The sequence below is a fragment of the Lynx canadensis genome, chromosome D2 (genome assembly GCF_007474595.2).
Source record: "Lynx canadensis isolate LIC74 chromosome D2, mLynCan4.pri.v2, whole genome shotgun sequence".
Classification (NCBI taxonomy): domain Eukaryota; kingdom Metazoa; phylum Chordata; class Mammalia; order Carnivora; family Felidae; genus Lynx; species Lynx canadensis.
The window spans coordinates 19419560-19435544 of record NC_044313.2 but is presented as its reverse complement, the minus strand read 5'-3'; the positions used below and the strand labels follow the sequence as shown (position 1 = coordinate 19435544).

Sequence of the window (15985 nt, the reverse complement as noted above, 5' to 3'; positions counted from 1 at the left end):
AGCTGAAATCAAGTCAGATGCTTAACCAACTGAGCCACCCAGGTGCCCCTATATATCCTAATCTTAACATACAGTCTTTCAAGTGAGACTAAAACTAGTCACAAGTTGCACATAAACATTTCTGGCCTTTTTCCAGAGGAGAAGGGAGATAGAAAATTAATAGACATGAATTTCCTTGTTTTTTGAAATTTCTGTTGAATAATGCTTTTTCTTAGAGATTTTTTAGTCACTACAGCATTGATTCTCGTTACAAAGACTTTTATTATAATATTAATCATGAAATCTTTGGTTCCTTCATTTTTTTTTTTTTAAAGTGAAGTTTTAATGAAAACAGTAGGTATGATAGGAAGTCATCTTAAGCTTCTTGGTCACTGAAGGACTGGTATTATGAGAGGTAAAAAAAAAAATTAAGATGTGGGGGGTTGGGAGCAAGTCATATTTGCTGTGGTTAGTAGTTCTAAACTGTTAGTTTTATTCATAGATTTGTAAAAAAAAAAAAAAAAGACATGGATTCTATTTTAGTATCAGTTTTCAAAGCATGTAGCACATCTTTTTCTTGTCCTGAATGAGGATGGAATATAAAATTCGTTGGGATATACAGTTAGAACATAAAAGTATTTATTTATAGTGTATATGTGAACAGAGGAAGGGCAGAGGGAGAGGGGGAGGGAGAGGGAGAGAGAGGGAGAGTCATAGGCAGGCTTCGTGCCCAGCACAGAGCCCGTTTTGTGGCTTGATCTCACCACCGTGAGGTCATGACCTGCGCCGAAATCAAGTTGGACACTTACCTGACTGAGCCACCCAGGGGCCCTGGAATATAAAATTATAAACCAAATGTCATTTTATTTAGCATTTTATTCATTAATTTGTAATTTTTTCTCCTTCCCTTCCTAGGAAAACTGTGTTTATGAAACTGTAGTTTTGCCTTTGGATGAAACAGCATTTGAGAAGACTTTAACACCAATCATACAGGAATATTTTGAGCATGGAGATACTAATGAAGTTGCGGTAGGTTTAAAATTGCATGTATAATTTACTTAACATAGAAAAAACATTATTAAAAGCAAAACATTATATCCGAAATTATCCTTGATCACTGAATAAGTTTTAATAAGCATTTTCTTTTACGTAAATGAATTTCTAAGAAATGAAGTAAAATATCCTTAACTTAGTTCTTTCCTACTTGTGATGAAGGCTATATGCCATTCCCTACCTGAAAAACGGCACAACAATATTTTAACAATTTTTGTAATTATATATTTTTGTAATTGATAGTGTATAAAATATGATATAATTTCAGGCATCTATGAACCTTCTCAAACCTCTTCAGGAATCTCAGTTAAAAATGTCTGATTTAGGGGTACCTGGGTGGCTCAGTCGGTTGGGCATCCAACTTCGGCTCAGGTCATGATCTTGCGGTCCGTGAGTTCGAGCCCCGCATCGGGCTCTGGGCTGACAGCTCAGAGCCTGGAGCCTGTTTTGGATTCTGTGTCTCCCTCTCTCTCTGACCCTCCCCTGCTCATGCTCTGTGTCTCTGTCTCAAAAATAAATGTTAAAAAAAAAATTTTTTTTTAATGCCTGATGTCGTTCTATTTTTTTTGCCATTCATTTCAATGCTCAGGATTAAGATAAAATTTATCTTTGTACTCTGTCCAAAAGAAAGAGAACACAAAGATCTGAAAAAGAATGTATACAGAAACTAAGAGAACAAATGTTTTTTTGAAATGTAATTTGCGTGGGAACATTTCCTGTGTTATGAATTGTTCATAAGATAAATCTAAAAGGGTAAAATAAAATTACCTAACTAGGATTACTGACTTAAAGTACTAAAATTGCAGGTCTTTAGGGGATCCTGGGTGGCTCAGTTGGCTGAGCAACCAGCTCTTGGTTTCAGCTCAGATCATGATCTCATGGGTTTGTGGGTTCAAGCGCCGTGTCTGGCTCTGCGCTGCTGGTGCGGACCTGCTTGGGATTCTCTGTCTCCGCCTCTCCCCCATTCATCATGCGTTCTCTCTCTCTCTCTCTCTCTCTCTCTCTCTCTCTCTCTCTCTCTTCTCTCAAAAATAAGTAAACTTTAAAATTGTAACTCCTTAAAAGGCTTTTTAATTTATACTCTTTTACTTCAGACTGAGCTTTCTTGGTTTGTCTAATACCATGAGGTCTGATATCCTTATATTTGTAGAATTTGAATATAAAATCAATATTTGTTCAGCGCATACCATGTGGAGGAATTTGTAATAGGTGATTCCTGCTCTTTTGAAGCGCAGTCAGGTGAGGAAAGAGATATATAAATAGATACTAAAATATCATATGAAGCCTTGTATTGCAGAGAAAGAGTTTAAATCCTGTAAGGACAGGGACTATTGGAATCCTATGTACCTAGCCTGGGGACTAGTGGTCTACTATGTATTTATTAACTGAGTAGTATTATGAACAGAATATTATGGAAGCATAAAATGAAGAGTGTTAGAGATGATTCTGAACTATGTAAGGATAATTAGAAGTTTGCCAGGGGAAGACGGTTGAAGAGACTTTTCCAGAAAGAAGTATCATGTTTAAAGGCAGTGAGTGAGTTGTTCAACCATAGTCCAGGAAGTTGAAATTGAGTGGAAGAGACTGCTAACAAGGACACCAGTTAGGTGGCTGTGAAAATAGTTCTGGCACCCTTTTAGTAGTATAACATGACTTAAACACTCTGAGAAAACTGTAAAAGGAAGGCACTTTAAATAACTGAGTTAGAATTTAGCCTCTAGGGTCATACTGCCTATATCCCACTTTCAACTTGGCCACTCCAGCTATATGTCCTCAGCAGATACTTAATTTTTCATTGCTTTGGGTATGATGGATATGATGATATCTCCCTGAAAAGGTTGTTTTGAGTCTTAAATAAGATAATAGAAACTAAAATGCCTGTTACAATGCTTGACACATTATATACAGTAGTATTAGCAGCTGCTATTATTATTTTTAATAGGAAATTTTAACTGAATCCCAGCATTTGAAGCAATAATTCCACTTAAAAACGATGGTTTAAGAACTTTTATGGATACTTGACTGGCTCAGTCGGAAGAGCATGTGACTCTTAATCACCAGGTCATGAGTCTGAGCTCCACGTTGGGTCTAGAGATTACTTAAATAAACAAACTTTAAAAAAAAAGAGGGGGGGCACCTGGATGGCTCAGTGGTTGAGTGTCTGAGTTTGGCTCAGGTCATGATCTCGTGGTTTATGAGTTGGAGCTCCATATCGGGCTCGCTGCTGTCAGCCCAGAGCCTGCTTCAGATCCTCTGTCCCCCTCTCTCTGCCCTCCCCTGCTTTCATGCGCCAAATGCTTTCTCTCAAAAATAAACATTAAAAAAAAAAAAGATCTCCTTTAAACTTAATGTGAACACTATAAACTTTAGTGCAAAGAGAAAACTTTGAAAAGTAGAGTATAAACAGCTTATGATAATGTAAAATGAATCTCTCCACAAATATTCATAAAAGAATATTCCTAGAAATTAGGGGTGCCTGGCTTGCTCAGTTGGAAGGGTATGCGACTCTTGATCTTGGGTTCGTGAGTTTGAGTTCCACATTGGGTGTAGAGATTACTTAAATAAAAAGAAAATAAAAAAAATTATAAGGACAGGGTTAGTTAATTCCTAACACAAACTTAGCAATATATAGTTTCATACTATACTTAGCAATATATAGTTTTTTAGGTATGATTCACATTCTTGAGTTTAGTGATGTTTAGATAGTTAAAGCTTGACAAAGTGGATCAATATCTAATTAATATGCACAGAAAGATGAATTTATCCTTTCCTACAAAATTAACTGCTTTTCTGATTATTTCCAAAGGGGAAGAGGTAAGGATATATGGATAAAATCTTGATTTTTCAAAATTAAAATCATACTGAACTAAAGGTAGTGACATACTTTTTAACTTTTTTTTTTTTTTTTTTAATAGGAAATGCTAAGAGATTTAAATCTTGGTGAAATGAAAAGTGGAGTACCAGTGTTGGCAGTGTCCTTGGCATTGGAGGGAAAGGCTAGTCATAGAGAAATGACATCTAAGCTTCTTTCTGACCTGTGTGGGACAGTAATGAGCACAAATGATGTAGAAAAATCATTTGACAAATTATTGAAAGATCTACCTGAATTGGCATTGGATACTCCTAGAGCACCACAGGTTTGTATGATTCTTTTTATTCGTTCTCTCCCTCCCCCTTCCCCACTACACTTCCAATTATAGAAATAATACATGCTTCTAAGAAACTTTAGTAGATAAAATGGGACAAAATGACCCATATTTTTTACCATACAAAAATAGCCCTCTGACATTTTAGCATATTTTTGTCTAGCTGTTTTTCTTTTTCAAATATAGTTTTCATCATACTGTAATTTTATATCCTGCTTTTCCACCCATGCTCTGTATAGTTTGTAGGTCTTTTGTTTTTTGTTTTGTTTTTTTGCTGCTTGTATATTCTCTATTATATGTGGTTAAGCTGTTGTATGATCTAGGATTTAAAAAATATGTAGATTGTTATAATTGAAGATTGAATTGGCTTGACTGATGTTTATTATAAAAATAATCATAAATAAGTCTGTTCCCCTTTGTAGCTTGTGGGAAAATTATTAGAAAATTTATGATTTATGTTTCTGTTTAGATTCTGATCTCAAAGCCTTATGTATTTATTAGATTCAATACATGCTGATAGTATAATGTGACTTTCTGATTTGAAATTAAAAATGTGTGAAATTGTTTCTGTTTACTTGACCAGAGTTTTAAGTCAAGGTAGGAGCACTTGGGGCACCTGGGTGGCTCAGTCCGTTACGCATCTGAATCTTGATATTGGCTGAAGTCATGATCTCACGGTTTGTGGGATTGAGCCTGCATCAGGCTCTGCACTGACAGCTTGGAGATGGCTTGGGATTCTCTATCTCCTTCTTCTCTGTCCTCCCCGCTCCCCCCCCCAAATAAATAAATAGACATTAAAATTTTTTAAAAAGGCAGGAGCACTTAAACATTAATTTAGGAATATATGTATAAGTTAATTCCTGAATGCTGTTTCTTTTCTATGCCAGACAGTAGTCTGATAAGGTATTGAGCTATGATTCAAACGTGGACTTTTTTTTTCTTTTTATAACAGTACTACTCATATGTTAAAAAAATGATTACATAAGTTCATATTATAGAATTTCTGAAAAATAAAGTCAAAATGAAGAAAAGCCAGCAGAAATAACCAGTGTTAACTGTTAAACATTTTGGTGTTAAATCTCTTTTACTTTCTGTGGATGTTTATCAGTGTATGGTTTTTGTATATCCTTGCATTTTTGTTTTAGTAAGAAGTGGAATTATACTGTATGTGCTGTTTTGTAAACTTGATTTTTCTTACACTATAAAAAGTAGTAAATGTATTTCCTAATGACCCCATAATGACCCCCATTGTATGTATCATGTAACCACACCTTTATTGTTGGACACTGAAGTTGTTTCCAGTTTTTATAAGAAATAATGTAAAAAAAAAAAAAAAAAGGTTATGCATAGGGTCGTCTGGCAAGCTTAGTCGGTGGAGCATGTGACACTTGGTCTGGGAGTCGTGGGTTTGAGCCCCACACTGGGTATGGAGCCTACTTTAAAAACAAAACAAAACAAAATAACACTATGAATATACTTTCAGATAGAAATTTCTACACAGTGTTTTCTCCATACAATAAATTCCTTTAATCAGACAGTTTTTGAGAAAACCTAGTCCCATTTTTTTTTTTTATTTCCAGAAGAGAGTTTTCTCTTAAATTTAGGTCACTGGCTTAACAAGCGTTTTTGATTATGTACTGTGTTTCAGGCAGTGTGCAAGGTGTTGGGGGATTCAGTAGTGAGCAAAACTGATATGTGTCCTTCCCACCCCCCCATGGGTAGTTACCTTGGAGGTTAAGATGTGGGAATGTATGTCAAACATAACTAGCAGGTGCTAGATAGATGTTTGAGTGTTCCAACATGTCTTAGTTATTGATTCTGTAGTCCAGCCAGTCTTTATCATTTACGTATTAGAAATTGTGTCCTATAGAGTTTCATTTTAGATTTTTTTATATAGCTTTTTTTTTTTTTTTTGTAGTTGGTTGGCCAGTTTATTGCTAGAGCTGTTGGAGATGGAATTTTATGTAATACCTATATTGATAGTTACAAAGGAACTGTAGACTGTGTACAGGCTAGGTAAGTAAATTAATTTTCCTACTTAGAATTTCAAAATTGGGGAAAATTCTACAGCATTTTATTGAAATGATATTTGAATTAATCAGACATTGTGGACATCTGTTTGTCATTTGTGTATATTCTCCACTGTTAAAAAAATTGAGAGATTGTTGACATGGTGTAATAGGAAGAGGACAGTACTGTAATGTAGAAGTTTGGGATTTTAACTAAGCCATTAGCTACCTTTATGTCAAGCCGCTTTTCTCTGGGCCTCAGTTTCCTTACTTATAAAATGAAGGGTTTGACTGAGAATGTTTCTTTAAGCTCTGTTCAGGTTTTCACATTCTGTAATTATTTAATATTCTAAGAAGATGGACAGTATTAACAAAGGAGCCCCATTTTCAATTTTATTTTATATTTATCTGCTACAGAAATATTAGGAAATAATGTTTTCACTCTTGTTCTTTGTTATAATTAATTTTAAGCTAAATGTGATATTTGGGAATCATGCCGTATGGTTTTTTGTAACTTCCTGGAAACTTAAATTTAGTCAGTGCCATGTCTTAGATTTGCTCAGGTGTAGATGTTAACTTAAATTTCTAAGACTACTTCAGGTCAGAATGGAATGGTTGCCCTGGTGGGAAGGTGCAGAACTATGTAAAAGTTAAGTTTTATGTGACATGTTTCCACTCAGTGTAGATCAATTATTTTGTAATAAGGTTAGATTTTGAATTTTAGATTGATTTTAGGTTACGTGAAAGCTTTTAGGTCAACCTGAAGCATTTCTAAGTTGTCAAAATTATTATTATTGTTGTTATTATTTCTGGTAGAGCTGCTCTGGACAAGGCTACTGTGCTTCTGAGTATGTCTAAAGGTGGAAAGCGCAAAGACAGTGTGTGGGGCTCTGGAGGTGGGCAGCAGTCTGTTAACCACCTTGTTAAAGAGGTAACTACTGGGTATTGTCTTTAACTTAATATACATGTATTCCTCAGGGGAAGTAAACTATGCCCTCTAGCTGGTATTTTTTTGGATAAAAATTAAGTTCTGTCTTAAAGCTATAAATGGAAAATTGGATAATCTTTGTGTATTTGGCTTTATTCCCTGGTGCTATAAATTATACAATAATTATATAATTATTATTAAATGTTTATGGCTTCCCTGACTAAAAAAAAAGACTGTGTTAAATTAAAAGAGCTCTCATAAGAATGCTGTATTTGAACCTGAGAGGAATGCCTGAAGTATTTTCTTGTAGTAGTTAAAATTTTTCAAATACTGTCAACACAAGACTTTCTATTTTGTAGTTATTCAATAAATACATTTAAAAAAATTTTATAGAGAAAGAGTATGAGACAGGGAGGAGGGCAGTGGGGCAGGGGGAGAGAAAGAATCTTAAGCAGGCTCTCTGCTCATCATAGAGTCCAATGCAGGGCTCGATCCATGATGCTAGGATCACAGTCTGAGCCGAAATCAAGAGTCAGATGCTCATCCTACTGAGCCACCCAGGCACCCTATTAACTACATTTTTATATGAGCAATTTGAAACTGGATACTCTTAGAACATAAGTTAGGAATTATGAACACTAGAGTAGATCAGAGTGGTCGATTTTTGTAAGGAAGTTCACTACTTGTGTGCATGCTTTAAAGTAATTGATTTATTTCATTAAAGCGCCAGGTTTATTCTCTATGGATTTTTTTTTTCTGGCAGTAATGTTCTATAACAAGAAACCAGAAAAAGTACTTAATAATACTTGCAGATTATTTTTTTTTAATTTTTTTTTTTAACGTTTATTTATTCTTGAGACAGAGACAGAGCATGAACGGGGGAGGGGCAGAGAGAGAGGGAGACACAGAATCGGAAGCAGGCTCCAGGCTCTGAGCCATCAGTCCAGAGCCTGACGCGGGGCTCGAACTCACAGACCGCGAGATCGTGACCCGGGCTGAAGTCGGACACTCAACCGACTGAGCCACCCAGGCGCCCCATTACTTGCAGATAATTAAGAAAATTAGAAGTCTTACAGTTCATGTACTTCTGACTTTTGAGTATAATCTTTTCATGTGACTATAGTTTTGATACTTAATCTTTTAATGATATGTGTACCTAGTTTGAGTGTTAAGGAGCTTAAACTATAGATTTTTGACCAGTTTGCTTTTATATATCTTAGGATAGATAATGTCATGATTATAATATCTGCTTTCAAAAAAAATTTCATGTGGTTAGGAAGATTGAGGTATAAAAACAGTCAAGATAACGGCATTTTGGCAAGAAAATGATATAAAATGCATCTAGATGGGAAAGGAAGAAGTAAAACTATCTCTATTCCCAGATGACATGATCTGTATACAGAAAATCTTAATGAATCCACAAAAAACAAAAAACCCCAAACTGTCAACTAATAAATGAATCCAGCAAGATTATAGGATATAAGATTAATATACAGTATTCAATTCTACTTCTGTACACTAGCAACGAATGATATGAAATTAGGAAAACAATTGCATTTACAATAGAATAAAAAATATCAAAATACTTAGGACTAAATTTAACAAAAGAAGTGCAACTCTTATACACCAAAACTGCAAAACATTGTTGAAATAAATTAAAACTTAAAATAGATATCCAGATATCCTATGTTTATGGATTGGAAGACTTAATATTAAGATGATAACACTTAGGGTGCTTGTCTGGCTCAGTTGGAGGAGCTGCAACTCTTGATCTCAGGGTCGTGAGTTTGAGCCCCAAGTTAGGTGTAGAGATTACTAAAAAAATAATAAACTGAAAAAAAATGATGGTAATATTCCCCCAAAATTATTTTTTTGAGAAAGTGCCAAACTGTTTTATGTGAATTATCTCAACGAAAAAATAGTCAAGATAGAAATGGAAATAGAACTACCAATATGAGTTTGAGGTTGACATTATTTGGGTATTCATTTATTTTTACATGGAAGGATGAGTTGGACAAAGAGGACTTTTAGAAATGTATATGTATGTATTTATAATTTATCATTCTCAAAAAATGCATGGAGCCTGATGGGAAACATTGAAATACTTCAAGTTCTATAACAAAGTTAAAAAACTGTAAGTGATATAATTTAAATAATAAATTTATTAATTTACAATTATAAAGTAAAAACACTTTATTCAAATGCCATGCTTTAAATATGTACTTTTTTTTTTAATGTTTATTTTATTTCTGAGAGACAGAGTACGAGGAGGGGAGGGGTAGAGAGAGAGGGAGACAGAGAATCTGAAGCAGTCTCCAGGTACTGAGCTGTCAGCACAGAGCCCGATGCAGGGTTTGAACCCACGAACTGTGAGATCATGACCTGAGCAGGAGTCAATCGTTTAACTGACTGAGCCACCCAGGCGCCCCTAAATATTTACTTTTCTAAAGCATGATAATAGATATTATTCAGTATGTATCAGTATCATCGGTATGTATTCTATTGATCAAATTTTACTTTACCCTTTATTAAATACATTGCAGAAGTTGGAAGTCAAAGATAACTTAAATGAGATTATTTAATTAAGTGAGCCAACATTCATTGAGTGTCCACTAGGTGCAAAGGTGATTTTAACAGGCCATGTATAGGGAAGAACATTCTTGTTTGAAGTTCTTGTGCTGGAAAACTTTTCCTCCTTTTCTCTGGAGCCATAGATGTTACTGTATTTGAACAAGAAAGTCAAGACTTGCCTCTTTAGTTACAACTAGAAACTGAATTCCAGATGAACATCTTAGATAATAGGTTTCAAATCCTATTTGAAGAGAAAAGAGAAGCTGTATGGATATTTTTCCCTGTCTAGTAAAGCTCTATTATCATCATTTTTTGGCTTCCAGTGACTATTAAGGTCATCCTGATGGAAGTGAAAGTTTGTGACACTGTAAAAATATATTTTGAGACTTTCAGCCAGTGCCCTCTAGTGGTCTTTAAAATCCCTTGTTTTACAGTGAGCATTGAAGTATTATGGTCACAACTGAGGTTAAGTCTAGTCATAGATCTCAGTGATTATTAAGGCACGCTGAAGCGCTGCATTTTCTTTATAATTATCAGCCCTGTAAAAATTGGGGATTTACTTTTTAATTATGAAAAAAATTTTGTTATGATAGTGTTGTGTCAAGTCTGTATGTTCTTACACAGCTGTTGGTGACCTGCTATTTGAGAGTAAGTAAATCCTATAAGCAGAAAGCACAGTTTAAAAAAAAAAAATTAGGAATTCTAATACATCTAAATTTTTAAATTTAATAGATTGATATGCTGCTGAAAGAGTATTTACTCTCTGGAGATATATCTGAAGCTGAACATTGCCTTAAGGAACTGGAAGTACCTCATTTTCACCATGAGCTTGTATATGAAGTAAGATTACTTTGACATTCCAAAGAGAGTTATTATTAAGTATTCCTTTTTGCACCACAGTGACTTAATGGTTCTTTAATAGTGTACATCTATTTTTATTCTTTTAAAAAATTTTAATGTTAAGGGAGAAAGTTGTTTTTAAATTTTTATAATGATTATAATTACATATAAGACAAAAGGGATCTGATACATTTTAGGAGCAGTTTCTTATATAAATTTAAATGACCAAAAATTCATTCATTTATTCATTCATTCAATTTTTAGGCTATTGTAATGGTTTTAGAGTCAACTGGAGAAAGTGCATTTAAGATGATTTTGAATTTATTAAAATCTCTTTGGAAATCTTCTACCATTACTCTAGACCAAATGAAAAGAGTAAGTATAACATTATTTTGAACAATTTTTAGGCTTCTACCTTAAATGTATAATAATTGAATACATATTATGAATTGTCAATGAAATATTCTTTTAGGTATGTTAAATAGTATTGTGCCTATAGTTTTTTTTTTTTTTTTTTTTTAATGGTTGTGATTATGTTTGATTTCTTGGAAAGTAACACTTCACTGAGTTTTTTTCCCTGTCTTTTTTAAAGATGTGATTGTTCTTCCTCAAGAGTTCTATTTTTAAGATATGATAGTTTTTATTTTGTATCTAGAGACAAACATGAACATGATCTTTTAACAAATATTCTTTAAAGTATTTAATTTATTCCTATTTAAGATATTGGTGAGGTGCTTACTTGCCTTATATTTTAAAAAGTGTACTAAATGTATACAGATGAAGAAATGTGTCCAGTGTCTGATGTCCGCCTGAACTCCTTTAAGAGAAAAATTTTAAAGAAAACATTCTATGACAAATATTGTCTATACTTTTCAAAGATCAGATCTGACTTCAGTCTAATTTTACGAATGTTTGGTCTTTAAATATCGTTTGATGACAGTGATGGGTCATATGGCATTATGTACTTTATATGGGCTAACAATTCTGTATATAATTTCATTGTTTTAGGGTTATGAGAGAATTTACAATGAAATTCCAGACATTAATTTGGATGTCCCACATTCATACTCTGTGCTTGAACGATTTGTAGAAGAATGTTTTCAGGCTGGAATAATTTCCAAACAACTCAGAGATCTTTGTCCTTCAAGGTATTTTATTACTTTTTTCCGCATAAAATATTGGCTGAGGTGCTTGGAAAGGCTAAGCTGATTTTCTGTCATTCCAGAAAAATTCTGGAATTCTGTCAGAAAAGTAATATCTCCCCTGAAGCCACTCAAGAGTGAAAATCATGAGTTTTGAGTTAATAGAAAAACTAGGGCAAAGCTTATTTTGCCCCCTTGTAAAATTTATACAGGGCTACTTCATGAAGCCCCTTTTCACTGGAAGGAAACTAATTTTGTGTAGTAGTTCTGTGTACCAGGCTCTGTTCTAAGTAGTTGAAATATTTCAGAGTAGGTATTATCACCAATGAGATGAGAAAATTAAGGTTCAAGGAGATGTAATAGAAATTTCCTAAGTTCACACACAGTAGAGGCTAAGGATGAATCCAGACCTTTTCTGGCTTCCAAGATATAGGCTATTCCTTACTCCATGTAGCTTCCTTTTATTCCTTCATAGAATGGAGAATTGAGGCTAATTGGGTCTTATCTCATTAGAAAGTATATGTGTGTGATTCTTTGGAGATACTGTATTTGTGCTACTAGGATCTAACTCTTTAGGAGTTGATGAATTTTTTTGTGGTTAAAATAAAGCTTATAATGTAAGTTTATAATAAATAAGTATAAATGTTAGTAATAGCTAAACTTGTGTATATCTGTTTTGTTTTTTTTTTAATGTTGTTTATTTTTGAGACAGAGAGCAGGGGAGGAATAGAGAGAGAGGGAGATGGAGAATCCCAGGCAGGTTCTATGTAGTCAGCACATAGCCCGACACGGGGCATGACCTCACAAACCATGAGATCCTGACCTGAGGCTACCTGGGTGGCCTGTGTGTGTCTGTTTTATGTAAATTTTAACTTTTTGTAATTTTTAAACTGAAAAAATTGCAAAGCTTTGTCTATTTTAAGTGCATTGTGAGAATTAAATCTCAGAAAAATAGTTCTTGGTAGTGTCTGTTGCTCTAGAAAGTTTAGAAGCTTTTGAGAGAAGAGGAGGAAGATACTGTTTAATGGCTTTGATAAAAATGTTTGCAAATATCCATCTCCAAAATCTCTCTCTGTGCTTGGTGATGGCATCATTTATGTGCCAAGTTGTATACATCAGTAAATACTGCCAATGTTGGCAAGGGTTCTTGCTACTTACTGCTTTGTTCTGCATCTCAGTCTCCTTATATTTACAGTCTGAAGCCTGTATGTGCCAGAAAAAGTAGCTGATTTCCACTTAGACTTCGTGTGAAAAGGGGTCAACACCTTGGCACTGGCTTTTTAAGTTTTTCATCCTCTGTTCAGAAGTCTAAATGGTCATTTTTATTGTGGCTTTACCCTCAAGGATCAGTTGAGGGAGATACCTAAATTTTCACTGTATGCTATAGAACCTTGACTTTTTATCCTCTATCCATTAGCCTATTTGGGTGAAGTGCACACTTGTGTGTGGTGTTGAATGCTTGCGCATGTTGGTCTAGGGTCAGAAAATGAGGACTAATCCTGGACAACTCTGTTTTCCACTTACTGCTTTACGCTGCTGGTCAAATATTTCTCCTGGGCTGTACATAGCTACTGTGTTTGGCTACATACAGCATAAGTGTGCTTACATTGTAAAGCAAGACCTCTTGATTTTGAAATAGCAGGAATCCCGGGGCACCTGGGTGGCTCAGTCAGTGAAGCGTCTAGCTCTTGAGTTTTGCTCAGGTCATGATCACACCGTTTGTGAGATTGAGCCCCATGTTGAGCTGTGTGCTGATAGCATGAATCCCATGCTTGGGATTCTCTTTCTCTCTCGAAATAAACATTAAAAAAAAAAAAAAAAGAAATAGCAGGAATCCCAAAATGGGGCATAGACAGGAATTAATTGGATTCTGATTTTTCCATGTTCAGGTTACGGCTTTTCTAGATTTGAGAAAAAGTTAAAACAAAATTTTTAACGTGGATATTTTCATAGGTTCTGTAGCTTTAATTTGCATAATTCCAAATCATGTTGGTGTCTCTTTGTCTCACTGTTTAGCTTTCAAATAATACTCAGAGAAGTAAATATTGAAGTTCCAAAAAGCATGTTTGCCTTATATTTTAACTTTTCTTTTACATGACTCCATTTGACAATGAACTTATTCAATAATTAAGCTCTTATTTAACTAAAAACTGCTTGGATTAACATTAACAGTTCATTTGATTTGCTACCTCCTAGGATACATAGCAAGAAAAGAGTCTTTTTTCAAAAGGATTAGAGGCATGCTCACTATTTTTTTAAACAGAACCCTTCAAAACCTAATGACTAACCAAAAGAACCCAAGATTTTTGTTTGTTTGTTTATAGATAGAATTGATCTCCATTTTCATGTTTGTGTTCTTTTCATTACAGGGGCAGAAAACGTTTTGTAAGTGAAGGAGATGGAGGTCGCCTTAAACCAGAGAGCTACTGAATATAAGAACTCTTACAGTCTTAGATGTTCTAAAATATATAAATATATCTGAATTGTAAGAGTTGTTAGCACAGGTTTTTTGTTTTGTTTTGTTTTTGAAGCACTTGTTTTGGGTACAAGGCATTTCTGAAATTTTATAAACTTACAATTTAAGGGGAATTTTTAAAGGAAGTGTTTTCTTTTTTCATTCTTTCGTATTTTTGTTTTTTTGAGGGTGTAAAGGAGGGACAGAAGAGTAACCACTTCTTAAGTGGAATATTCTCATAAGCTACCTTTTGTAAGTGCCATGTTTATGACCTAATCATTCCAAGTTTTGCATTGATGTCTGACTGCCACTCCTTTCTTTCAAGGACAGTGTTTTTGTAGTAAAATCACTGGTTTATACAAAGCTTTATTTAGGGGGTGAAGTTAAGCTGCTAAAACCCCATGTTGGCTGCTGCTGTTGGAATACTGTGCTTTGGGCGTAAAAAAAAAAAAAAAAGTTATTTCTTTGTCTTAAAGAATTTTAAGAAAATGAGTTAGTCATAAGACTTATTCATTTTTCCAGGGAACATATTGATTGGTCTCAAAGACTAGACAGTTAAATAAATGGTGGCTGGAACATCTATTTTTCTACAAAACTGGAAAAATGAACCTGGTTCTAAAAGAATGTATGACAAAATAAAACATGTGAAGCAGTGTTGATTCTTCATTGGGAGTACATTTATTTTAGGTCTTTTTAAAAACTTTTACACAGCAGGGGCGCCTGGGTGGCGCAGTCGGTTAAGCGTCCGACTTCAGCCAGGTCACGATCTCGCGGTCTGTGAGTTCGAGCCCTGCGTCAGGCTCTGGGCTGATGGCTCGGAGCCTGGAGCCTGTTTCCGATTCTGTGTCTCCCTCTCTCTCTGCCCCTCACCCGTTCATGCTCTGTCTCTCTCTGTCCCAAAAATAAATAAAAAACGTTGAAAAAAAAAAAATTAAAAAAAAAACTTTTACACAGCAAATTTTAAATCCTCTAAGGGAGCATATTTGAACCTAGTGAATTTAAATTTTGTTCTTTGCAAACTTTTAAATGAAAAGTACTTGGGGCACCTGGGTGGCTCAGTCTGTTAAGCATCCAACTTTGGCTCAGGTCATGATCTTATGGTTTGTGGGTTTGAGCCCCACATCAGGCTCTGTGCTGATAGTTCAGAGCCTGGAGCCTGCTTCAGATTCTGTGTCTCCCTCTCTCTCTGCTCCTCCCCTGCTCATGCTCTCTCTCAAAAAATAAACATTAAAAAATTTTTTTAATCAAAAGTACAATCATAAATAAGTTCTTTTAATATTATATGTGGGAAATGCACGCATACTTATTTTCTGATCTTATCTAAAGCTCAATGAAATTTCTAAAATTTCATCATTCTTAAATTCTGTTACCAGCTAATGTTTGTGTTATAAAAAATTCTTCAGTGACTCAAAAAGTTTTACATTTATCCAGTGTTTGAGAAAATAGTAGCTACCAATAAATAGCAGTTATCTAAAGAACGATTACATTTCTAACCTCTTTTGTAGAGCCTGATTACTCAGCAAGGCCTCAAGGTCCATGGTAATTTAAATGGTCTATTATTGATTGTAGCAACCAGCCAAGAATTATATTCAGAATTTATAAAGGTATTAGGAATATGCCCATTGTAGGTTTAGACTTAAACCTTTTAGAATTAAAACTCCAAATTTAATGTTGATATTTATCCCATGGGCTCTTTCAAGTTTGTAGTTTTAACTGTGTGTTTGATACCTGGATGATAAAGGTAGCCAGGTAATTCTTAGTCCTTAAAGTCAGGATAATTAAAAACTCGGGACTGGGGCACCTAGGTGGCTCACTGTTAGTTAAGTGTCTGACTCGATTTCTGCTCAGGTAACACTCTTCAT

The 15985-nt window shown here is 34.6% G+C and overlaps 1 protein-coding gene across 2 annotated transcripts in view; it reads left to right on the top strand.

Annotated features, from left to right (window-relative positions):
• Nucleotides 1–14789, top strand: part of PDCD4 (programmed cell death 4) — a 28616-nt gene extending 13827 nt beyond the window's left edge. The window contains exons 5-12 of one of the 2 annotated variants that reach the window (XM_030334971.1): nucleotides 895–1008; nucleotides 3948–4169; nucleotides 6097–6194; nucleotides 7004–7118; nucleotides 10419–10526; nucleotides 10791–10901; nucleotides 11535–11674; nucleotides 14038–14789. In XM_030334971.1, the coding sequence (XP_030190831.1) occupies nucleotides 895–1008; nucleotides 3948–4169; nucleotides 6097–6194; nucleotides 7004–7118; nucleotides 10419–10526; nucleotides 10791–10901; nucleotides 11535–11674; nucleotides 14038–14098 (969 nt within the window). In that variant the 3' untranslated portion in view covers nucleotides 14099–14789. The remainder of the gene's footprint in view (nucleotides 1–894; nucleotides 1009–3947; nucleotides 4170–6096; nucleotides 6195–7003; nucleotides 7119–10418; nucleotides 10527–10790; nucleotides 10902–11534; nucleotides 11675–14037) is intronic. The other variant, XM_030334972.1, reaches the window with a different exon arrangement.
• Nucleotides 14790–15985: the final 1196 nt, after the last annotated feature.